Source organism: Alligator mississippiensis, chromosome 6, assembly GCF_030867095.1.
Source record: "Alligator mississippiensis isolate rAllMis1 chromosome 6, rAllMis1, whole genome shotgun sequence".
In the NCBI taxonomy this organism is placed as follows: domain Eukaryota; kingdom Metazoa; phylum Chordata; order Crocodylia; family Alligatoridae; genus Alligator; species Alligator mississippiensis.
The window spans coordinates 3210822-3234851 of record NC_081829.1 but is presented as its reverse complement, the minus strand read 5'-3'; the positions used below and the strand labels follow the sequence as shown (position 1 = coordinate 3234851).

Here is a 24030-nt window from a genome sequence, read left to right as displayed (position 1 = left end):
AAAGTTTGTGACTGTGTTTTGGTTGTGTGCGTGCATGCACACGTGTGTGTACTCTGGTGCAGACCACATTGGTGGGGCTCCATCACGCTTCAGAGCCTGAGAGCAGCCACAGGCCATTCTCCAGGAGAAATCAAAAGCGTTTGCAGCCGGGTCTTGTGACGGTGCAAGAAGCAGTGACCGGCCGGGCCGGGGGTGTCGGTCAGAGAGGGGCACAAAGCATTCACAGCCCCGGGCATCGGCTGTGGACCCGTCTTCCAGAGCTAGAGCAGACCCTCCGCAGGAAACTCTTTGAGCAAGCCTTCCTGCCCACAAGCCAACCACCGCTCCCTCCAGTACCCTCACTTGCCTCAGTTTTCCCAGCTCTAAAATGGGGATAAGGATCCTGTCCGCCTTCAGGCAGCTTTTCACCAGTGCAGAGGGCTGTGGAAGAGCTGGGTGGCCTATCACTGCTCTTACATAGGAGGTACTTGACTCACACGGCGGCAGGCAAGAGGCTGACACCCTGGCAATGTGCAGCACCCAAAACACTGACTAATGCCCAGGAAATCCTGGAGGATGACAACAACATCCCGGCCTGCTGTGATGCAACGGGGCTGGGGCTGCGCGCCGATGAGACGGGAGGTGCGCGTGGGCTGCAGGAACGAGGCGTTCCCGAATGCCAGGCCCCGCTTTTCACGTCGGGGCAAACCGTTCCCAGCGTGAAGTCAGCCCAGACCTGTTTGCTGCCACGGGGTGAGTCAGGCCACCGTGTTTGGCTGCTGTCATAGCAGCGCTTATTAATAGCGCCGTGTGCTTCTACCACACCTTCCTGCCGACCCGCCGCGCCGTGCAGAGGTGGCACCCCAGCCCTGCCGTGCCACTGGTCCTGGGGGAGGTGTCCCCCGACCCCCTTGCTTCTGGCCTCTGGATCGCTGAGCATTCACAGCCCCCACCTTCCCTGCCAGTGCCGGGCGGACCCAGGGGTGCACTTGCACCCCCCACCCCCCTTGATTCCTGCTCCGCCCAAAGGTTACAAGCAGGCGCCTGGGAGGCCGTGGCGCGTCTAGCCAGGCCACGCGGAGGCAGTCGTTTGGTTTTGTGGCTTGTCGTCATCTCCCCGATGCCCAGGGTAGTCTACCCAGACCTGCTCTGGGCACCGGGCCGTGCCAGGGGCCTGGCTGGGGGCTCTTGCCTGTCCGCTCGGGGGCAGGCCGCTCTCTATACCGGGGGTCCAGAAGGAAAGTCCCCCCGTGGTCGGACGGGTACGGACTGGGGCGGTTGCCCCCGTACCTGGGGGGCACGGCCTGTCCCCAGGATGTCGCGGGGGTGCACTGGCAGCGTTGGCAGACGCAGGACGTGGGCTGCCGCGGTTCCCCTCCTTCGCTGCGGCACCGTGGGCGCGAGGTGTGTCGTACCAGGGTGACCGTCCTCTTACGCAGTTTGGAAGACGATGAGGACTGGACTAGAAATGACCTCCGGATCTCCCTTCCAGCCCGTTCCCGCCGTCTCCAGCCACCCGCGGCCGGCCCATGTTACAGGTGGGAACACTGAGGCCGAGAGGTGGGAGTGTCGGGGCGTGGGGGGGGCTCAGGGCCCCGGGCGGGGCCGTCCCGGGCGCAGCGCCTCCCCGGGGAGGGCCCCGATCCCGATCCCCACCCGGGGCGGGCTTCCCGGCTGAGTGGCAGGCGGCTGCGCCAACCCCGCCCGGCTGCCAGGTACCTGCGGGCTCAGGTGCGCGGCCGGGCCGGGCCGGGCTGTTCCGGGCATGGAGCCGGTGGGCGCCTGGAGCCCGGCGCGGGTGGCACGGTGGCTGAGGGGTGAGCACGGCAAGGTGGGGAGGGGTCGGGCCGGGCAGGAGCGGGGGGCGGGGGGCACCGCTGGCGCCTGCCCCCCGGTGGTGGTGGGGGCGAGGGTGCGGGAGCCCCGGGGCACGGCGACCCCGTCCGTGCGCTGCACTCGCCCCGCGGGGCAGCCTGGTGCCACCGCCCGGCTGCGCGCTGCCCCCGCGGCGGCGCGGGGCCGGGGTCCCGCCGCCTAACACCGCCCTGCTCGTGTCCGGGGGGAAAGAAAGGACAGGTTCGCCGACCGGCCGGGGCTTGGGGGGCTCGGCTGGCTTCACCTCTGAGCGGGTATTGCCCAGGCTTCTGGGCTTCCCCCGCACCCTGTCTGCTAGGTGTGTCCGGGAGTTTTCTGCTTCCTTCGGAGGCGCTGGGTGTTGGCTGCAGCCCAGGCTGGGGACTTTGGCTGCTGGGACCGGAGCTGGAGGGTCCTGGCTGGAGGGTCTTGCCCCTCCGCTCCGGGTCGGACCAGCGCTGCATTGGGGGCAGGAAGGAATTCCCTCCATGGTCAGATGGGTACAGCCTGGAGCGGGGGGTTTGCTTCCTCCGCTTCTCCCCGGGACCTTTTGAGTATCTATTGACATGGTTTCATAGCATAGATTCATAGATGCTAGGGTCGGAAGGGACCTCAATAGATCATCGAGTCCGACCCCCTGCATAGGCAGGAAAGAGTGCTGGGTCTAGATGACCCCAGCTAGATACTCGTCTAACCTCCTCTTGAAGACCCCCAGGGTAGGGGAGAGCACCACCTCCCTTGGGAGCCTGTTCCAGACCTTGGCCACTCCAACTGTGAAGTTCTTCCTAATGTCCAGTCTAAATCTGCTCTCTGCTAGCTTGTGGCCATTGTTTCTTGTAACCCCCGGGGCGCCTTGGTGAATAAATACTCACCAATTCCCTTCTGTGCCCCCGTGATGAACTTATAGGCAGCCACAAGGTCGCCTCTCAACCTTCTCTTGCGGAGGCTGAAGAGGTCCAGGTTCTCTAGTCTCTCCTCGTAGGGCTTGGTCTGCAGGCCCTTAACCATACGAGTGGCCCTTCTCTGGACCCTCTCCAGGTTATCCACATCCCTCTTGGAGTACTGCGTGCAATTCTGGGCACCGCACTTGAACTGCGGTCTGACCAGCGCCCGATAGAGGGGAAGTATCACCTCGTTGGACCTATTCGTCATGCATCTGCTGATGCACGATAAAGTGCCATTGGCTTTTCTGATGGCTTCGTCACACTGACGACTCATGTTCATCTTGGAGTCCACTAGGACTCCAAGATCCCTTTCCACCTCTGTGCCACCCAGCAGGTCATTCCCTAGGCTGTAGGTGTGCTGGACATTTTTCCTCCCTAGGTGCAGCACTTTGCATTTCTCCTTGTTGAACTGCATTCTGTTGTTTTCCGCCCATATGTCCAACCTGTCCAGGTCTGCCTGCAGCTGTTCCCTGCCCTCCGGCGTGTCCACTTCTCCCCACAGTTTTGTGTCATCCGCAAACTTGGACAGAGTACACTTCACTCCCACGTCCAAGTTGCTGATGAAGACATTAAAGAGTATCGGTCCAAGGACCGAGCCCTGTGGGACCCCACTGCCCACACCCTTCCAGGTCGAGACCGACCCATCCACCACGACTCTCTGGGTGCGACCCTCCAGCCAATTCGCCACCCACCGGACTGTGTAGTCATCCACATCACAGCCTCTTAGCTTGTTCACTAGTATGGGGTGGGATACCGTATCGAAGGCCTTCCTGAAGTCTAAGTATACGACATCCACCCCTCCTCCTGTGTCCAGGCATTTTGTAACCTGGTCTTAAAAAGAGACTAGATTAGTCAGGCATGATCTGCCTGCCACAGACCCGTGCTGGTTTCCCCTCAGCATAATTTGTCCTGCCGGGCTCTCGCAAATGTGAGCCTTGATAATTTTTTCAAAGACTTTGCGAAGGATGGAGGTGAGACTGACTGGCCTATAGTTGCCCGGGTCCTCCTTCCTCCCCTTCTTGAAAATGGGGACCACATTGGCCCTTTTCCAGTCCTCCGGGACCTGGCCTGTGCGCCACGAGCGTTCAAATATTCCTGCCAGTGGCTCTGCAATGATGTCGGCCAGTGCCTTCAGCACCCTCGGATGGAGCTCATCCGGGCCTGCCGACTTAAATGCATCCAGTTCCTCCAAGTGACTCTGCACCATCTCAGGGTCTACGCATGGCAGTCTGGCGCCTTGCTGCTGCCTCTCTACAACCCCAGTGAGAGACTTGTCGTGTCCCTCGCTTAGGAACACTGAGGCAAAGAACTCGTTGAGGAGTTCAGCCTTGTCCCCCCTGTCCGTCACCAATTGTTTCTGCCCATTTAGCAGCGGTCCTATTCCTCCCTGGGCCTTCCTTTTGCTCCCTATATATCTAAAAAACAATTTCTTGTTATCCTTTACTTGGGATGCCATCCTCAGCTCCATGGTAGCTTTGGCCCATCTAACTGCCTCCCTACAAGCACAAGCAGAGGAGGTATACTCCTCTTTGGTGATCTCTCCCTGTTTCCACTTTTTATGTGCCCCCCTTTTGGCCCGCAGGCTGCCCTGGATTTCTCTGGTCAGCCAAGGAAGCCTCCTGGCCCCTTTCCTTCTTTTTCCTCGCATCGGGATCGTCTCCCTTTGTGCCTGAAGGATCGTTTCCTTAAGGCACAGCCACCCTTCCTGGGCTCCCATCTCTTCAAAACTCCTACTCTGCAGTGCGTCCTTGACTAATCGCCTGAGCTCATTGAGATCAGCTTTCCTAAAGTCCAGTGCTTTCACCCTACTAGTTACCTTACCCACTCGACGTCTTATGGTGCATTCTATTATTAGGTGATCACTGTCCCCCAGGTGACCACCGATCCGTAGGTCCCCTACCATGTCGTCCCCCGTTGCCAGTACCAGTCCAGTAAGGCATTCCCCTTAGTGGGACCGTGGCTGCCGCCATGCCACTGCTTCACCTGTGGCGAGTTGGGGCATGATGCCTGGTGCTGTGTCGGGGCCGACATTGTCTGGTACAGAGCTTAGCTCCTAGATTGTACCAGATGGTTTGGACGGGGCTAATCCTGCCTCAGGCCCGGGGGTCAGACATGGGGAGCTGCGGGCCCCTTTCAGCCTGAGGTCTCTAGGATTCAATGAAAAGCCAACAGGCCTTCATTGGAAGGAGTTCAGCACCATCGGCAGGGCTGTGGGATAGCAGAGAAAAGGCTAGTGTGATGGGTGGCACATCACGACCGTTCAAATGCAGAAAGGGTCGTTAACACGGGTGGGATGCAGAGTAGAGAAGGGATCGGGGAGAGGATGTGTGCACCCCCCTGGATCTGCCCTGCCCGCAGCCTGGGGTAGGGCTCGGGGCCCCTGGCCCAGCAGGCTCCCCCAGCGGGGGGTGCTCCTTGGCTCTGTGCAGGGCCCAAAGCCAGCTGCCGTGGGGCAGGTTGTGCCCTATGGATGCTGCAGGACTGAGAGCCATCCTCTTGGGTGCTGGCATGCTCCGAGGGCTGGCAGGGCTGTGGTAGGGGGTCAGGGAATGGGCTACCACAGTGTCCTGCCCCTGTCTGCAGCACCTCCGGCCCCAGCTCCCCCATTTCTAGCACAAGGCCCAGGGGAGAGGCCAGTTGGTCACCCCAAGAGCTGAGGGGGGTTGGCTCTGGTATAGGATGGCCCTGGGCACGTGCCGTGGCAGGGATGGGCTGATGTGCCCCCATGGCTAGCAATGGGCACTGGGGACCTCACTGCCTTTCCTGCCTCAGGTCTGGACGAGAGGCTGCAGCAGTATCCCTGGGAGGCATGGACCCTGACCGGGCAGGACTTGCTGTGCCTGTCCCACCGCAACCTGGAGAGCCTGGGCGTGCGGTGCATGGGCCACCAGGAGCTGCTGCTGGAGGCCGTGGAGCAGCTCTGTGCGCTGGTGAGTGCACGGCGGGAGCTGGAGCTGGAGCCAGGCCCCTTCCCCGAGCCTGTGCACAGAGCAGCGGGAGCTGGGAAGCCCCCTGGCACCTGCCCTGTGTGCTTGCCCCTGGGGCTGCGAGAGCACTGGGGCTTGGGGACGGATGGCACAGGCGCTGGGTGGGTGGGTGGGTGTTGGCTGCAGCCAATGCTCCTGCTGGGACCAAAGCTGGAGGGTCCTGGCCACTGGGTTTTGGCACGGTCAGATCAACACCACGTTTGGGGTCCGGAAGGAATTCCCCCCCGGTCAGACTAGTTTGGACTGGGGTAGGGTTGCTTTCCTCTGCAGCGGGGGCATGGCCTCTGCCTGGGGTCTCCCGAGCATGTGTTAACACCTTTGTAGCAGCAGGACATTGGCCATCGCGGTGCCCTGCTTTGCCCGTGGCAGGGTCGGGTGCGATGCCTGGTGCTGTGTCAGGGCTGACAGTAGTTTTGCGGAGAGGTTAGATGGTGGGTTTGTCTGGGATGTTTTGGAGAGGGAAGATCCCGCTTCAGGCAGGGGTTGAACTGGATGTCACCTCCGGAGCGACCTCCCAGCCCGCGTCTCCGTGAAACGGGAAGGACTGCCCCGGGGGCAGCAGGGGCTGGACGGTGGCTCCCCCGAGAGTTGCCCTGCATGGCACGGTCTCTGCAGCTCCCAGCCCAGGCAGGGGCGGCTCCGACCTTCCCCCCTGACACCCTCAGGGTTGTCCCTCTTTTTCCACCCCCGCTCCAGTACTACGAGCTGGAGACCACCAACCTGCGAACGCTGACAATGAAGCTGCGGCGGGTGGCTAGGACCATCCAGGCCCTCGTCCTGAGCAGCCAGAGGGTGACCACCTATGCTGGGGACGTGGCCGAGCCCCCATCTCTGGACCTCCTGACCAGCGTGGTGGAGCTGGTCGGCGCAGCTAAGGGGCTCTTCTCGTGGCTCAGCAGGTACTGACCAGCTCCCCCAGTTGTGGGGGGAGGCCTGGGCCAGGGGAGGGAGGGTCTGTGTGCTGAGAGCGGCTGGGGGCCAAGCTGTGGGCACCCCTGTGAGGAGAAGGAAGGGTGGGGAACGTGGCATGGGCTGTGCCCCATCTCCCCCCAACCTTGCTGGTGTTGTCTCGCCATGCCCTCTGTTTTTGGGGCACCGTGCCTGCTAGCTCAGGCCTGATGTAGCCACATGGGGGTTTCCTCGCAGCCTGGAGGGCTCCGTGCCCAGAATGCATGGGCCAGGGCAGGCCCGGTGCCCCCTGGCCAGGCACTTCAGCCTTGCCCCGGAGGGCTGGGGTGCCACGGCTGCTGCACACGGCGCTGTGGGATCCCAGGTTGGCCTGGCACTCCCAGCGTGCTTCAGACGGGTCCTGCTCACTCCTCCCCTCGCAGGTACCTCTTCACCCACCTGCACGACTATTCCTCCAGCCGGGACATCATCCCCCTCTGCGCGGAGCTGGCCGAGGCCGTTCGAAAGGTGAGGGCACGGGGCTGACAGTGCACCCAAGCTGGCAGGAGTTCCCAAGCTCAGAGTCCCTGATCTGGACCTCCCCCAGAGCAGCCCGTGCGGTATCTGGAGACACCCGTGATGGGTCTGGGTCATAGTCCCGTGGCACAGACTTCCTGGGAAGCATCTACAAGCTTACCCTGGAGCAGAGCCCAGTGTCCCGGCCCCTTGGTCTTGGGAATGGCTTTGGCTTGCAGCGAGGTGGTGGTGCTGGCGAGGAGCCCAGGGGAGTGGGGGACAGCCAGGAGGAAGGGGCTGGGGACTGGGCCGTGGTCACCCGGGGGAAGGGAAGGGACTGGAGAACCGCAGAGGAAGGAAGCCGGAAGCGGGAGATAAACAGGCTGAAATAGGGGCGGGCGGGTGGGGGGAGAAGCCGTGGTTCTTTATATAACCTTGTGAATCATGCTCTGGGATCGGGCTTGGGGCTGGGGCAGCTCGGCTTTCAGTGAGGCAGGAGCGCGCCCAGCCGAGGCCCGCGGAGCGAAGGAGGCTCCGGTACCGCGGGCGTCCAAGGGGGCAGGAGGCTTCGCGGAGGTTCGGGAAGCCCAGGAGGGGGGGGAGCGAGCAGTCTGATGGGAGCTGCAGACTGAGGACTCTGGGGAGGCATCTGTGGCTTGGGAAAGGGGGATGGAGGGAGCAGGTCCGGGCCCACCGGTCACCTCTGGTGTGTAGCCACGTCCCGTTCAGGCAGTGGAAGGGAAGGCGTTCCCCAGGCTGCCCTGGCTTGCTTTTCTCTAGGGGCTGAGTTGTGCCCCTGGGAGGGCTGGGGGAGGATTCCTTCCTCGTCTGGGATCCAGCCCGCGGGGTTACCTCGCGTGGGAGCAGGACTTGTCCGGCACCTTGTTCCCGGGCAGACCCACCTGCACAGGGGAAAGCCTTCACCCCAGGGCAGAGCGGGGTGGAGGGTCCTCCATGCCTCCTCAGGGGCTTTCCCCTCTTTGCTTGAGTCCCTCATCTCCTAGGGAAAGGCAGGGGCTTGCCATTTAGCCCCAGGCCTGATCTGGAGCCCCAGGGAGTCAGGCCTGTGCTGGGAGGAGTTTCTCTGACGGCTCCTCTGCTGCCGGCAGGACCAGGCACGGGCGACCCTGCTGCCTCCAGGGGTAGGGATTTAGGTGTCAGCGGGGCTGTGGGTGAACAGCAGAGATTAGACCACCTGTTGGCACAGCCCAGGGCCAGGAGCCAGCCTGTGCCTGTCTGGCATCGCCTCTGCCCTCGGGGCTGGGGGCCATGGGATTACCCCGTCCTCCCTCCCTCGCACGCTGGCTCCAGGGGAGCACAGGGCTAGTTGGGCACCTGCAGCCGTGGTGTGCGGGAGGATGAGCGAGGTCCCCAGACCTTGAAGGGAGCAGGGATTGGTGCAAAGCCAGTCCCTGTCCTGGAGCCGGATCAGGCGGTGGGGTGAGTCCAGCTGTAGGTGCAGTGAAATCTTCATTCCCACGAGTGTCTGGAGCCTGCCAGGGTGCTGGGTGTGCCTTACACATGGCAAGTCCCAGCTCTGGTTCCCATGGTGGCGTGCCTGGGGGACTGGGAAGAATTCCCAGTCCGGGAATGACCAGGGAGGCCAGCCCAGTTGGAGACAGCTCCAAGCTGCCGGGCTCTGGGCCAAGGCTCAGTTGGGAAGGAAGCAGTCAGCCTAATTGCTCCTGTCCTTGCAGGACTGCAGAGTGTCCGAGAGAGAGAGCCAGGTTCTGTTGATCGTAAGTACAGCCCCGGGCGCGGGGGCCGGGCAGATCTAGGCAGGGGTGAGGGGGTGTCTGATGTCTCTGGGGGCTGCTCCTGCCCGGCTGCAGAAGCTGGGTGACCCTGTCCCGTCGTCCAGTGCAGGCACGTCGTGGGGATCTGCGAGAGCATCCTGAGCTGCAGCCCCACGTCTCTCCTGGACCGGACGGCCGTGCTGGAGAGCGTGGAGCTGCAGCCGACGCTGCCCGATGACAGTCTGGTGAGTCGGCTCCTCCGTCTCTTCCCCCTGAGATCAGATGCTGCCTCGGCAGCTGGTCTGACGGTCCCAAACCCCGTGCGTGTCCGTCTCCACAGGGCATCGAGATCAAGTCCACCAGCTCCGGCCTTCACTTCATCTCGGGAACTGCCAACGAGGTGAGCGAGCAGAAGCAGAGACTCGGGGGTGGAGGCAGCATCGGACCCGGCCTGGCTGGTCCCTCTGTGCAGGGAGTGAGGGTGTAACGCACAGCTAGAGTCGTCCTCCTGCATCCTCCCACCTTGCATGGTCCCAGTCGGGTCCCCTGGGCTTATTAGCACCTAATCCCTCTCCCTGAGCCAGAAGGAGAGCACGGCCTGACTGAGACCTTGCTGCAGCCACCGACAGATGAGCTGCACGGTGCCCCCCAGCCCAGCCTGCCCTTCCCTTCCCCCCTGGGCTGCGGCAGGCAGCTCCAGCCGGCCCCTTCCTTCATTCCTCTCCTGCCTGCGATGAGCTGCATTGCCCAAAAGGTCAGGCCAGTGGGTTAATAGTTAATCCCTTTTCCCCTCGAGCTTACGCCAGTGAGAAATCTCCTTAGGCCTGATTAGGCTGCAGTGCAAGTGGCTCTGGATCCCCCTGGCTCTTGAGTCTTGCCCTTGTCTCTCTTCTAGTCTGCAGCCGAGCACTGCAGCCAGATCCTGCTGGGGGATGAGCTAGTGCAAGTGGACGACCAGGTGGTGGTAAGTGCGTGGGGGCTACCCCGGGTCGGGCAGCCGGGTCTGGGTGGGCGAGCCCGCGTGCGGGCTGCGGTCAGGGCAGGCGGCTGGTGAATCTGCGTCTGCATCGAAGCAGCCAAGAGTTGGCACAGGGTGTGGGCGAGGCTAGTGGGTCCGACGGGGGGTTGGGGTCTGTCCAGCCTGGAGGGCTGCTCCGCCTTAGACGGGTGCCATCTCCCTGGTTGGGCTTGTTCTGCGCAAGGCACCTCTGAGTAGGAGATGGGATCGGGCTGCTTCTTGCCCCTGCTCCAGGCCCCGTGAAATAGGGGTCACACCAGCCCCCTCTCCGTAGAGCCCTCCAAGAGCCTGGGGGGAAGGTGCCAAGGGCTGTGACTTCCTCTTTACCCAAGACCTGGGGGGGTCCCATGGGGCAAGGAGCCTGGAGCCACTCTGCTGCCGGGCTCAGCATTACTGGCAGATCTCTGGCTTCTACAGCGGCTGGGGCTGGCTCTCTTCCGGGGTTCGTTTCCCTGGTCCCCCCCTTCCTTGCGTGGGGAAGCGAACTTCACAAGGTTGCTCCGGAGCCTCTTGGCTCTCTCCCCGCCTCTGTCCCCAGCGCAGGCACAGCTTTTATCAGACCAGCTGTGTAGTCGGGAGAGAGAGGAGATGAGCTTTGGGGCACGCAATGCCCTTTCTCAGGCCTGGGAGAGGAGCCGACGGGGCCTGAGCAGAATACCAGGGAGGCCGGTTACTGTTTAACTTCTGTGTAAACGGAAACAGCCCTTTGAAGAAGGGGAAGATGGGTCCAGGGAGACGCTGCAATGCACATTTTTGGTTCTGGCCTGGTGGTGCGGCTGCAGCTCCATCCCCTTCCTCTTCGGGCACAAGACACAGGCTGCAGCCGGGAGGGGGAGGGGATGGGAGGCTGATTTTTATTATTTTGCAGCTCTTCCCTTGGAGAATGACTATCAGGGACTCAGCTGAGCTCTCCACCTGCTTTACAAACAGTAGATAAGAGCTCCATAAACTACCCAGCGGAGGCAGGATTGGCCTCCCTAGCACAGGGCTCCCGGGCCAGGGGCAATGGCCGGTCCCGGAGCAGGCTGGGGTGTTGCTGTTCCCTGGGGAGAAATGCTGACTCTAGAGCGGGGCGCCAAGTTAAAACAGTGTCGACCCAGGATGCTGCCTTGCGAGAGCTGCAGTTTGGATGCCTCTGGCTTCCCCTTCTCCTGGCAGCCTACATCTCCCAGGGTGCACCATGGTCTTGGGAGCTATTGCATCTTGGGAGACGTAGTCCAGCCAGGCACCCAGCCCAGGGGAGGAGGATGGGGGCACGGGGCAGCTGCATTACAGCACTGCGATGGCCTCGCTACCTGGTCCTGTTCGGGACAACCCCTGTCTGGTACCCCCGTGAAGGAGACGGGGCCACGTCCCGTGGTTCTGATGGCTCTGGATTCCCTCGCATGGCGTGGATCTGTGCCGGGATCCCCATCAGTTGGTTGACTTGGGTGTACAGGATGAGCAATGACTCATGGTCCAGAGCCACCCGGGTCCTGGGGTGCTCTTACTCCAGAGACATCTGGGTCTGGTGAGGCCACTGTCCTGACCGGCTGGCCCACCTGGGCATCCAGAATTGTCTCTGGATGCCCCTGTGAGGGGCTGGAACGGAGCAGGATGACTGGGACCTCCTGTTGCAAGCAGCTGGCCGAGAAACTGGTGTGGGAGCGGACCTTGTGCAGGCAACTGGCCCTGACCTGCTAACTCCCATGCAGGTGGGCTGGACCCGGATGAATCTGGCTAAGAAACTCCTCGAAAAGCCGAGCCAGGTGACTTTGGTGCTGAAGAGGATCCCCCTTAGCTTCCTGGGGTCCCCCAGGTCTCCTCCATACCAGGTGAGTGGGGCCAGGAGCCCCCACATCCACAGCCAGAGAACCCAGGTTTCAGCCACTGGGCCACGTTGGCAGTGACTGGCCTGGCCTGGCCCAGCCCAGCTGGGTGCTGTGACGCTATGAAGCACTTGGAGGTTTGCAGCTGGTTTGATGCTCAGATGCTGCCGGGTCAATGCTCCAAGAGCCCTAGCGAGGCACCAGCACCACTGGGGCGGGGGGGCCATGGCAATGCAGCACGTGGCAGGGAGCTCACTCACCACTGGCTCTTTGCAGGCCCTGGAAAGCTTCTCCGACGCGTCAGACTCTTGGGGCTCCAAAAGCAATGACTCCCCCGGCACCCCGGTCTGCCTGCCCTGCAGGTAAGAGCCTAGAACTGGTGTCTGGAAGGGCGTCGTGCTGCTGGCTCCAGGGCATCGAGGACGAGTTTGCGTCTAGCAGCGGGTTCTGCCGTCTTTGCGTGTTCTCCTGTCCCCTGGGAAGCTACAGAGCTTGGAGCCTAACAGGTGCTAGAGGCGTATTGTGCTGATGCCTCCCCTGGCCCCGCTCGGCCGATGGGTGGTCAGCCCCCTTTGCGCTGTTGACCAGAGCGCCCCAGGGAGTAACTAGGAATAATGGGTGCAAACTAGTGGAGAGTAGATTTAGGTTGGACATTAGGAAGACATTTTTCACAGTAAGGGTGGCCAGGATCTGGAATGGGCTCCCAAGAGAGGTGGTGCTACCACCTAATTTGGAGGTCTTCAAGAGGAGGCTAGACAGTCTTGGCTGGGGTCAGCTGACCTCGGTCCTCTTTCCTGCCAGGGGCAGGGGGTCGGACACAATGACCCTTTGTGGTCCCTTCTGACTCTATCATCTATGAATCTATGGAAACCCTTATTGTGGCAGTGCCCCCGGGTCCTGGGCTCTGGCAAGGAGCAGCCCCACACGTTCCTCAGGTTCCAGCCACGTGGCCTGGCTATATGTGGACCTTCCTGTTTCTTTGGCACTGTTCCCTTTGCGACCAGGGGAAGCTCCACGTGTGTGGGAGGCTTCTGCAGAACCTGCCATGGTCTGCGGGGCAGAGGCAGGAGTTCCTGCGGAGTCACTTAGCATCCCAGCAAGCAAGTGCCTGAGCTCGAGGGCCAGCTCCCCCTCGCATCCCTGCAGCCAGGGCTGGTGGGGCGGCGCGATCCTGGTTAATAGCAAACGCACCGAGCGGCAGCTGTGCCCGGTGAGAGCTGTTCAAAGGCTCCTTCTCTCCTCAAGCGTGACGGCCGACCAGGAGCCGGGGCCAGACTCTGCGCCGGGAACCGCTGCTGACGACGAGGAAGGGCTGGCCCTGCCCCACCCGGAAGAGGACGCAGGGGACCTTGTCGGGGGCCCAGGTGAGGAAGGTAGGAACAAGGCGCCGCTCCGGGCTGGATCAAAGGCTTCCCCTGTTGGGGTTCACCACCTGCAGTACCCTGCACGCGGCAACGAGGCAACTGCTGGGCAGAGCCCGCGGCCGACTCGGCTCGTCCCTGCCGGGCCTGCGTTGTGCCACTGACGTAGGTAGCGACGGGGCCGGTGGGAGCTGCACCCGGGATGGGGATGGGGATGCTGCTCCTGTCTGACTCGGCTGGTGCGACGTACCGCACCGTGGGGCACTTGGCAAAGCCCCCCAAGCTCCAGGCTCCATTTCATGCCTGTCTTGCAAAGCTGGAGCTGGCCCAGGGGCTCTGGGAAGACCCTATGCTGTGTGGGGCGGGGGGGCATGCCCCACGGGTGTCCCCCGTGGTGGGGTCCTAATGGGAAAGGAGGGTGGGGACACGTGCTCAGATTGGAGCAATTCAGCATGGCTGATGTTCTCCACCTCTGGCGCTCTGGCCTGGAGCCCTGGGGTCAATGGCCCATGCTTTATAGTGCAGGCTCTGGTGCCATGCCAGCTTCCCTGAGCAGGTAACCTGGCCCATTGCCCCAGCACGATCTCCCAGGAGCTGCCTGGCTCTGTCTTGACGGCTTTGTCTTTGCAGGAACATCTGTGGCAGAGAGCACAGCTGTGGGGACGGACCCGGAGGGTCCCCTCTCCCCAGCCAGACCCAGCACTTTGGCCCTGGACCTGGGGCCACCTGGATCCCCAGGGAACAGGAGTGGAGGCAGGAGTCCGGGCCTCGAACCCTCTGACAAGCCAAGCCAGGTGAGAGCGGAGAGGCTCTTGGTTTCTTTGGGGAGAGAAGGCCAAAGGAGCGTGCAGGGGGACCCTGCCCTCGGGTCTGCTGAGGGGCTGAGATGCTGGGCCCGAGCTGCCAAAGGCCTTGGGGCCAGGTGCCCTGGGACGAGCCCAGGAGCAGTGTGCGGACAGGTGGAGAAGTGGAGCCTCTGGTCCCAGCTCTGAGACAAAGCAGCTCCACTGAGAAATACAAGCCTGTCCATGCAGTGGCAGGTGTCTCTGAGGGAGATGTCGGGAAAGGGGGCTGTGCGAGAGGCATCTAGCCGGTGGAGCTCACCGCTGCAGGGCGACTGAGGCAGGCTGGAGCAGGAGTCCTGTCCTGTCCTGTCCCTTTGGGGTGGGTTTCCAGATACTCTTGAGCAAGAGGCCAGTGCTGGGGAGAGCCCTGCTGCCCCCCTGCCCGGGTCTGCGGCACAGATACCTTGAAGGTGCCTTTCATGGCCAAGGTGCATCTACCCACATGTCCCCTCTGTCCCCCGCAGGGCAGCCCGGAGGGTCGCCGCAAGCAGAAAGGTGAGTGGCGCCGTCCTCCCCACGGGGGCTGGAGGGGGAGATACCTTCCCAGGCTCCAGCGTGACCAGGAGACTGGGCTTCTCCCCCCTGCCTGCCACGCTGAGCTGTGTCCTGGGGCCTGCCTGGGTCTGAGCTACGTGGCCAGGAGCAGGGAAAGGGAGGGCAAGGGCTGGGATTCCCCAGTGCCCTGTCTGGCTGGAAGACCCTGCTCAGAGTACCGCAGCTCTTTCCCCTTCTCCCAGCTCGGGGCTCCCATCTGGGACAGTCTGGGAGTGGATCTTGAAATAGGGCCCGTGTCCCCACAGGGACTAGGCTGAGGACTAGCAAACTGATTACCTTTTCCTGTTGCACGTGACTGGAGCATTGATGGCAGGGTGGTCACACAAGCCCCATCCCATCCCCCCTGCCCCTCCCCAAATGATGACCTTCCTACATAGCCACTGAGCCAGCTGACCAGGTAGCCCCATCCTAGACGCTGCCCTCTCCCTCCCATGCGCAGGAGTGGCGACCAGGCTGAGCCGCCGGCGGGTCTCGTGCCGGGACCTGGGCCGGGTGGACTGTGACGGCTGGCTCCTGAAGAAGAAGGACCACGCAGGCTTCATGGCCCAGAAGTGGAAGCGGTGCTGGTTCGTGCTCAAGGGCCATGCACTCTACTGGTACAACCACCCCCAGGTGAGTCGGGCCTGGTGCTGGAGGCAGGGGCACGGAGAGATGAGTTACAGCTCCCTGTGCCCTGACCTCATGGGATGCCCGGACCCGCAGGCAGCTTGGGGGGCATTTATGTTCCTGGCTGCAGTCCCCCCCCCCCCGGCAGTCCCACTTGGGCCATAGACACAAGTGACTTGGTGGCACGTGCTTAGAGGTGACCCATCGAGAGCAGGGAGCAAATATAACAGGCTTGGGAAGAGGTGCATATTGCAGCAGCCTTGACAAGCAATTCTTGCCCCCTACGTCCTGTTCCTCTGGCTCCACCGCCCCCATCTTGAGGACGCTGTGACAGTCCTTGAACACTTGAGTCTTTGATGGCCCGTGGCTGTGGAGATCCATGCAGCATCCCGCAGCTCAACAGATCTTGCTTCTTCCCGCAAACGACAGTGGGCAAAGCCGTGCCTGATGCATCTGTTGTATCCTCCTCACAGGACGAGAAAGCTGCGGGCCTGATCAATGTGGCCACTTACAACTTGGAAAGCACGAGGGAGCTGAAAAAAAAATAGTGAGTTGGGGAGGCCTGGTTGGGGGGCAAGAGGCCTGGTTTGCTGGGGACAAACCTCCACCTGGCAAGGAGCGTGGGTGGCACCTCTCAGTCGCTGGCACTGGTGACATGGCTGCAGTTTGTGCCAAGCTATAGCAGAAGCCCCACTCCTGGATATACTCCAAGCCCAGTTTCTCCAGCAGGAGCTAAGCATGGGTGGACCCAGGGTGTTGAAAAGGGAGGTGCATGTGGTGAGGTGCACCCTCCCCATATACAGCAACACGGATTTTTCTTCAGATAGAAAGAAACTAGAAGCTTCACTAATATACCAGGGCCCGTGGGCTCCACTATTTAGTTTAAGATCGGAACAAAAACAAGTATAACTTTATTGGAACGAGGGTAAAAGCAGCCGGCAGGTCTGTGAGATAGGAGCTCTGTGACCAGGATCAGCTCGCAGACAGCAGAACGGCGGAAGAAAGGGCAGCCCGATTCGTGGAATATCAGTGCTATTACGAAGCAGAGGGGGTCCTTAACGCCTGCGGGATGAAGAGTTTAGAAGGAATTGGGTAGATGATGATGAGCTGTGAAGTCCCTCACTGCTGCCTGAATGAAATGCTGCGGCCCCTGCCAGGCACTTAGTTTTAAACTGTGGGTGCAGCAGGAATCAAAGTGGGGTGTGGCTGCGCCATCGGGATCTGCCCCTGGAGTGGAGCGATGGGGCCGGACCCTCCGCTGGGGGGTGATCAAGGACTCCCATCCCAGCCAAAGGTGCTGTCTGGGCGTTTCAGGACTGCCACGTAGCTGGGCAAGCGCTGGTCCTTGCCTCAGTTGGGTGACTATGGAGGGAGAGCTGAACTTGGAGTGGAACGAGGAGCAGGCACGGGGTGGGCACATGCTGGGCACATTGTGATGGAGCCCAGATATGGTGGGAGGGCAGGGGGTGCTTTGGGGTGGTCCTGGCAGGATGGTGGAGGAAACGGCTGCATTTTGTGCTTCCAGTGTCTTCCAGCTGTCCCACGAGAAGTACAAGCCCTTTGTGTTTGCGGCCGAGACCCTGTCAGACCTGAGCATGTGAGTAACCAGGTGGGGCAGAGCCAGGCTTTTCCCTGCTCAGCGGTTGGGCGATACCCAGCGGTGATCTGCAGAGATCGCCTGGACGTGACTGCGGACGGGGCTCCAGGGCAGGCGCTGAACGTGCTCTGGCTTGCAGGCTGCAGCTCCGGCTAGTGTCTGCAATGTCCTGTTGGCAGCCCCGCAGCACTGCCCGGCGGCTGTAGGACAGGGGTTTGGGTGGGTCGGGTTGTGAGGGTAGAAGAGGGGTTGCGCACTTGCTCCCCAGTTGCCCGTAGGAAGGCCGGGCAGGGGCGCATGGTGCAGAGCTGGCTTCCCTGCCCCCCGAGGGGCTGCTGGGAGGGGGTATCTGCAGGCTGGGAGAGTAACCGCTCCGCTCGCCTTCCTAGGTGGGTGAGTCGTCTGATAGCCGCCAAGACCAAATACAACCTGGCTCACCAGTCGCTACCGCACAGAGAGGAAGGTAGGAGCCTGGTGGGTCAGGATGGGCCCTTTCCCGCTCCCCATCTGCCTGGCAGCCCTCCCCTTCCCGGCCTGGACCTCACCCCCACCAGGCATCTGTGGCCAGACTCCCTCCGGCATCAGTGGTGGATGAGAAGCAATGAGGTCCAGTGGTTAGATCCCAGATCTGGGTGCCACGAGGCTCTGCCCACTGCCCCCGTTGTGGAAAGCAGCTGTCCACTGGGGATGGCCCCAGTGGGGTGAGGCTTAACCCTTTCAACCCCAGGAGAAGGGGCAAGAGAAGGGTGACATGTTCTTGGCCCCGGGCTGGCTGATCCCTCTCTGTCTCCCTTACCAGACTGCTACAGCGAGACGGAGGCTGAGGACCCCGACGATGACTCCCCCAGGCCCAGCTCTGAGCCAGTGAGTGCCAGCAGCAGGACAGTGTCACTGTTAGGGGGACAGAGCTGGGGGGCACCCCCCTTTGTGCAGGGCTGTTGCCTTTTTCTGTTGCGAGGGTTTTGGGGTGCAAGGGCTTCAGCCTTCCCCGGGCTCCTTGGGATGGGAGCCTCCTTGCTGCCCCACTCGGCGGCAATAGGGCATCGTCTTCTTCTGCAGCCAAAGCGCCGGGAGCTGCAGCGCACCACGGAGAGACCCCAGCCCCTCCCAGCAGTGTGGAGCAGCAGCAGCTCCCCCAGGCTGGCGGGGAGCCCTCTGGGCAGCCCCAGCAGCACCGCACCCCGCTCCCCCCTGGGTAAGTCCAGCCGCTCCACCCACCTAGTGCTGACCATTGCTCTGGCTTGGGGTCCCCATCACCCCTTACTGGCCAGTCTTTTCTCTCCAGCCACCTTTAATGCTCCAGTTGCCTGTGGTGCCTGGGGTGCATGGGGAGGGGGGCTGCATTAGGGCTTCTCTGTTACTGGGACCCTGTCCTCCCTGCTCTATCCCCCAAGTTCAACTTGGTCCTTCCCAGAGTCCAGCCTGGGTTTGCCAGCTGTTTGCTGTTGGACTGTCTGGCATGAGCCTGGCACAGCATGGGCCGTGTCTGGCCTCGTGGAGGCTGGCATCCTCAGGAACGCAGAGCAGCTGCCTCCTGCGCTGATGCTCATGAGGATCTGTCCCAAAAGCGGGTCCTGACCCCCCCCCCCCCCCCCCGAGTCCCTCTGCGCTGCTGTGGAGCTTATCTCCTGTGTGTGTGTTGGGAGGGCAGGGGCTTCCCCCTCTGCACCCAGCGCAGATGCTGCTAATGAAGACCTGGAGTCCCTGATCGAGTGTCTGAAGCAAGGCGGTGTGTCGCTGATTGGCCGGCAGCAGTTCCTCACCCACGAGCAGTACCGCCGGTCCTTCATCAAGCGCAACGCCAACCCCCACATCAACGAGAAGGTGCACCTGATCCGGGCTCTGCAGAGCACGCTCAAGGTCAGCGGGGCTGGGGCAGGGGCTGGGCAGTTCACAGCACCCTTAGGATCGCAGAGACATGGGGCCGGGAGGGACCTTGAGGAGTCACCGAGCCCGGCCCCCTGCTCAAGGCAGGAGCGTCCTGGTCTCGGCCATCCCCCATGTCCCCCTAACCTACACTTCATCCCCCTTTGGCTGAGAGTCCAGCGCCACTCTTGGTAATCTGTCCCTGTGTCCTGGGCAAGAAGAGCTCTTTAATAAGGTTTAAGCCATTGAAGGAGGCCCGTGGGCTATACAGGCAGCATTGTCCTCAGTCAAATGGCACTAGGCCTTTACTGCATCTTAATTTCTATGTGAAAGGCACCCCTAAAACTGAGCAAGCTGTCTTGGCTGTTCATGACTCATTATGACTCCTTCCAGCCTTACTCGGCACGTCTGCCTCTAGTAGCAGCTTATCCATCGGGTAGGACCTGGTCTGTGCCGGGGGGCCAGGAGCGCAGCAGGGATAGGGGCTGGGAAGGCCGAGAGAGGTTCTTCGCCCATCCAGCCCGTGGGGTGTGGGCTGGACCGTATCCAGGCGTGAGCACCGAGCTGTGGGGAATGCGCTTTCCCCTCTGCAGGCAAAAGAAGCCGAGCTGCAGGTCCTGGACCAGCTCCTGGGCGACGCGGCGCTGACCTCGGAGAAGTTCCAGACCTGGAAGGACGAGCACCAGGAGGTCTACCAGGAGATCCAGGCACACAGGCTTGGCCAGGATGAAGGCACTGAAGTCCAGCTCAGTGACGAACCCAGCTCGCAGGAAGCCGCTGCTGCAGCAACCCCCTAACACGGACACTGGGCAGATCCGGGGTGATGCCAGCCCTTTCAGGAACCGCCTGCAGACCTTGCCTTGCATCCAGCCCACGAAGAAGCTGCTCTCCCTCTTGCTGGTGCTGCATTTGTTGGCCTGGAGCACGGCGTGGGCTTTTTGAGTCCTCCGCCCAGAGCAGGCATCACCCTGGAGCCTGCCTCGCCAGTCTGGGGGCTCTGGGAGGGATCCCCAGAATGACTCCCAGGTGCTGGGTTGGTTGATAGAGGATTTGCTTCTTCAAGGCCCCTGTGCAGTCACAGAAAGGATGTTGGGCGCTTGTAATTCTGGAGCGCCAGGGAAAGGAGCGTGTACGAATGTGTCGGCCGGGTTGAACGGGGCTGTGGAGCCCTCGGGCTGGAGCACGGACCCATCTTGGCTCCAGGGGCTCTCTTCCCCTCAACACTGCAGAAGCTTTGGGTGAACCAAGCCCCGGCGTGACATCCCAGGGAGAAGGTGGATGCACCCAAGGGCCCCGGCCGGGTCCTGTGGCCGAACCCCACCTTTGCTGTCGCCGATGGCTGTAGACGGGTGTATTTGTGTCCCAGCCCCACCACTGATTTTTGTTTATGCCCTTGGGCAAGTCCTTCAGTTGTGTTGTGCCTCATTTTGCCCAGCTACGAGCAGGGGATGGGATGGAGCGGCTTTGCATCCGCTTGCGCAGAGTGCTCGGGGAGGACAGAGACTGAGCCGCACCTTGAGCGTCACCTGGCTCTGCTCAAACCCCAGCTGGTGCTGCTCCAGCCCTGCCAATACATTGAAATAAAATCTCTGCCTGTTTTTACATATCTCTCCAGCTTTGCTGTGCAGTTCATGGTGGACACTGGCTTCTCTGAGCACCTAGCCATCAGGACCCAACCCCCTTCTTCTGCAGGGCGCCAAATGTACTTGGAAAACCATTTGGTCCCCTTCTCCTGCTGCCTCATCCCTTTCTGCAGCAGCCTTTCTCCACCCCTGCGGTCTCAGTTGGCTCTTCCCTGTCTCTCTAGGGCCTGGGCTCGCCCTGCAACAGTTGAGCAACCTCAGCTCAGGGGCAAAAGGAGGAGTTCAGAGAGGTCCTGTGGCAGGATGCTCTGGGGAAGATTGCTCTCAAAATAGGCTGGTGGGGGGAAGGCAATACAGAGGGGCTCTGACCAGAGTCCCATAACCTGTGCTCGTTGCCCTCCAGGTTACAGATATGGCTTATACATAAATCAGTGGGTTTCTGCCTGCTTCAGCTCCTCCCAGCCCATTACAGATGTGCAACAGCTGGAAACCTCTCTCCCTAGTCCCCAAGCTGTGGCCACCCCGCATGCCAGGGGCTTCTCTAGCAACCTGGGAGGGGGAGGGGGGGAGATGGGGACACACAAACCCACAGGATGGAGAAAGACTGGAAGCCGGCAGAACAGCTTAAATATCAGCTCATTTCAGGTTCATGAATTTATTTTGCAGGGAAACAGCCCTGGAGCGCCAGAGCCTCCCTTCTTCCTGCCCAGACCTGTTCTCAGGGGTTGGAAATGGGCAGCCGCATCCCAGCGCCGCACATCTGGATGAGTTTTCACCCTGCGGCCGCAGGGCACCGAATACAATGCTCCCTGCAGGCGTTTGGTGCCAAAGGAGAGAGGTGGAAAGGGAACAGCATGGAAGAAACCAGCCCATGACCTCCCGGATGGCTGGGTGGGAGGTCCCGTCTCGGTAACCCACTTCATACGGGGCGGCTGCTGGCTCACTCCCGCTTCCTTGGGCAATTAACAGCCAGGCAGAGGCTGGTGAGGATCTCCAACCCTCCTCCAGTCCAGCCCAGGTAGAGGCAGGGCCCCATGTGGAGTTTGTCAGCAGCGGGGGTCTGCGGGCTGGCAATATTGTCTAGCACGCGATATGCCATGTAGGAGACAGCGCACAGATCAGTGGCCCCACGGAGGACCAGCAGGAGTCCAGCAGTGCCCGTGAGGCGAGGATCCGGGGGGCGAGTCCTCCAGCGTACCCCAGCATTGGCGATGGAGCAGCTCAGAGCGCCGGCGAGCACTGAGAGGACCGTCATTGCTCTCAGCATATGCATGGGCCAGGAGACGGCCGCCTTGTCCGGCACGGCACGGCACGGCACGGCACGGCACGGCACGGCACGGCTGCCACCTCCAAACGGCTCTCCAAGAGCCCGTCACTGAAGGACACGTCCCGGGGGAAGCCGGGTCTTGCTGAGAACTCCCTCCACCGAGGGGTCACTGTGGCGGCCAGCGTCATGACCCAGCCCATGGGAGCCACCGCCAGCCCCAGCACCATGGAGGTGGTCACCATCCTCCACCCTGCAGCTCTTCCGTAGAGCATGGCCCAGCCTGGGAAAGGGACAGCAGAGGTGCTCCGTGGTGGATGAAGTTGGGCGAGCTATGAGACCTCTCCAGGAGCTCTGGCTCTGGGGCAGGGAGCTCTGCTAGTTACAACTTCACCTCGCCGTTCCCCTCCCTGGGCCACGAACAGCTGGCGGTGCGTGTCCTGCCTTGCATTTAGCACCTACCCCGTTAAACATCCTGGACAAAGTGACCTCCCCCAGCTGGCCTGGTTACCCTTTAATGCCGACCCGTGGTCTATTCTGGGCCCGGTGCGTGGCCAGACATAACGAAAGGCTCTAATTACTAAGGTTCGGATAAGACTCTCTCTCCCCTCCCCAGCCCCACGGGCAGGCCTAGGCTGACCCACAGGGAGGTGGGGAGCAACGAGGTCTATGCTGCATCCATCACCCCTGCCCAGAGCAGTGCAAGACCTCTGGTTTCCACCCTTTCCCCTTGTCCCCTCCCATGGCTCGAACCCCCGTGTCTCTCTCCTCATGGAGCTAGTAGCCAAACTTCAGCTGGCTGTACGAAGGGAAGCAATGCCTTGCAGACAGGTGCACAGGTGCATGTATTGCAATGGGTGCATGGGTTTTCTTTGGGTGGGTTAAGGAGGTAACGAACAGTAACTAGAAGGTGTGTGTGTGACACACATATATATGTATAAGATATATATTTTTATTAAAAAAAACTCTTCAGCTGGCTGTAGGAAGGGCGGGGAGGGCTCGGCAGGGCTGGGCACTCTAGGCCTTGTCCAGCAGGCACCGGGCTAGGTGCTGTATTGAGGCAGACTGTAGTGCCCTGGCAGGAGGATGAAGGCAGCCTGTTATGCTCAGTCCACCACTGCTAGCCAAGCCAAGCCAAGCCAGCTGCTCGCAGGATGGCACCATCTAGGTTGCTCTGCCATGGCTGTGTGGGCTCTGCAGGACTGACCAAAGGACTGACTCCCATTTGAACCCCCCGGTTCGCTGCCCGCGCAGAAGCAGAGGTCTCGGCTCGGCCAGACGTGAAGGCACGGGGCTGGGACCCTCCGGCGTGCGGGGCACCGACGACTGGCAGGTTCTGCCCAGCGCGTCGCTGTGCAACACGACGCTCGGCCGGGCACTTAGAGAAACAGCCGGTGCCCCACTGGGGCTGGGCTTTGGCACCAGACAGTTCAGGTGCTTGGGGGTTTTTTTGCCCACCTCAAATTCTCCGCTCAGAGCAGAGATCATGTCACCGCCCGTCTGGGCAGCACCGCCGGCTATTTTCAGGCACCGCGGAGCGGATGGGATTCATCCGTCTGATCACAAGGAAATCGTCAGCAGAGTCCTCCTGCCTCCGTGGCTTTCAGGGGGAAAATAAAGTCTCCTTCCTTTGGCAGCCCAGAAATGACAGTCTGGACACAGGAAGCTCCTGTCCTGCGGCTTTATCCACCTCGGCGGGGAGATGCTGCTGCTGTTGCCTCCGTCGGATCCCCAGCGGAGAACTTCCCCGAGCCGTAGGTGGCTCCGCGCCCGCCGACTCCAGGGTTGAATCGGCTTCTCTGTGCCGGGGCCAGGTCTGTTGGTGTCGACGAGCCCGTTCATCTCGGCGCGGGGCTAATGGTGAGGTTGAAGCTATTCAGCAAAGAGCAATGTAAGCGTTAATTAAGCATTAATTAAACCCTCCACAGACCGGTGGAAATGGTTTTTAATCAGGGAACCTGGTAGCTTTCTCGGAGTTGTTTCAAGCAGCTGGTTACAGCACCGGCACCAGCTCCAGGGCCTGTGGGAGCAGTCGGCGGCCCTGGGCCGGCTTCTCTCTCGTTAAGGTGTAGACGGGCAACGAGCCTGAAGTATACCTCCACTCACGAAATTCATGATATCACATGTGCATTGCACACACATGGATCACATCACGGACACCTATCACACCCCGATGGGATGTATGTGCGCGTGATCTGTAGCATATACATATATGGGTGATGTGACACAGATGTGCGCAATGTACACGCGATGCCATCACACACCTATCAAACAGCATTGTGCACCCCCGTGTGTCACGCCACGCACATATCACGCCCGTGTATCACGCATCGCACTGCATGGATCACACGTATCACGCCCAGGGATCACCCAACACACAGGTATCACACCCACGTGCTACGCGTGTGATCCACAGGCGTGATACCTATGGTACGTGTGTGATATCTGTGACGCGTGCCACCTGGGTGTGCACGATGCTGTGTGACAGAGGAGTGATCACGTCGCATGGACATCGCGCACATCTGTATCATGCATCGCACCCATGGACCACACGTGACACACACCTATCACACCCATGTCTCAGATGTATCACGCCCATGGACACGTGTCACGCCCACGGATG

The 24030-nt window shown here is 61.4% G+C and overlaps 1 protein-coding gene across 3 annotated transcripts; it reads left to right on the top strand.

Annotated features, from left to right (window-relative positions):
* Positions 1-1691: 1691 nt before the first annotated feature.
* Positions 1692-20166, top strand: CNKSR1 (connector enhancer of kinase suppressor of Ras 1). Of its 3 annotated transcripts, none has more exons than XM_059729517.1 (21): positions 1692-1796; positions 5550-5707; positions 6461-6663; positions 7096-7180; positions 8866-8907; positions 9030-9149; positions 9245-9304; positions 9800-9868; positions 11617-11736; positions 12007-12092; positions 12976-13094; positions 13722-13885; positions 14401-14431; positions 14931-15103; positions 15571-15644; positions 16623-16694; positions 17084-17157; positions 17494-17558; positions 17754-17889; positions 18346-18554; positions 19154-20166. In XM_059729517.1, the coding sequence occupies exons 1-21, from the start codon at positions 1745-1747 to the stop codon at positions 19355-19357; spliced, it is 2316 nt and encodes a 771-aa protein (XP_059585500.1). In that variant the 5' UTR covers positions 1692-1744; the 3' UTR covers positions 19358-20166. The 3 variants fall into 3 exon arrangements, with proteins under 3 accessions (XP_059585500.1, XP_059585499.1, XP_059585501.1); XM_059729516.1 differs by having other exon boundaries at positions 1694-1796; positions 12976-13103; XM_059729518.1 differs by lacking the exons at positions 1692-1796; positions 5550-5707; positions 6461-6663; positions 7096-7180 and adding an exon at positions 7590-7744 and having other exon boundaries at positions 12976-13103.
* Positions 20167-24030: the final 3864 nt, after the last annotated feature.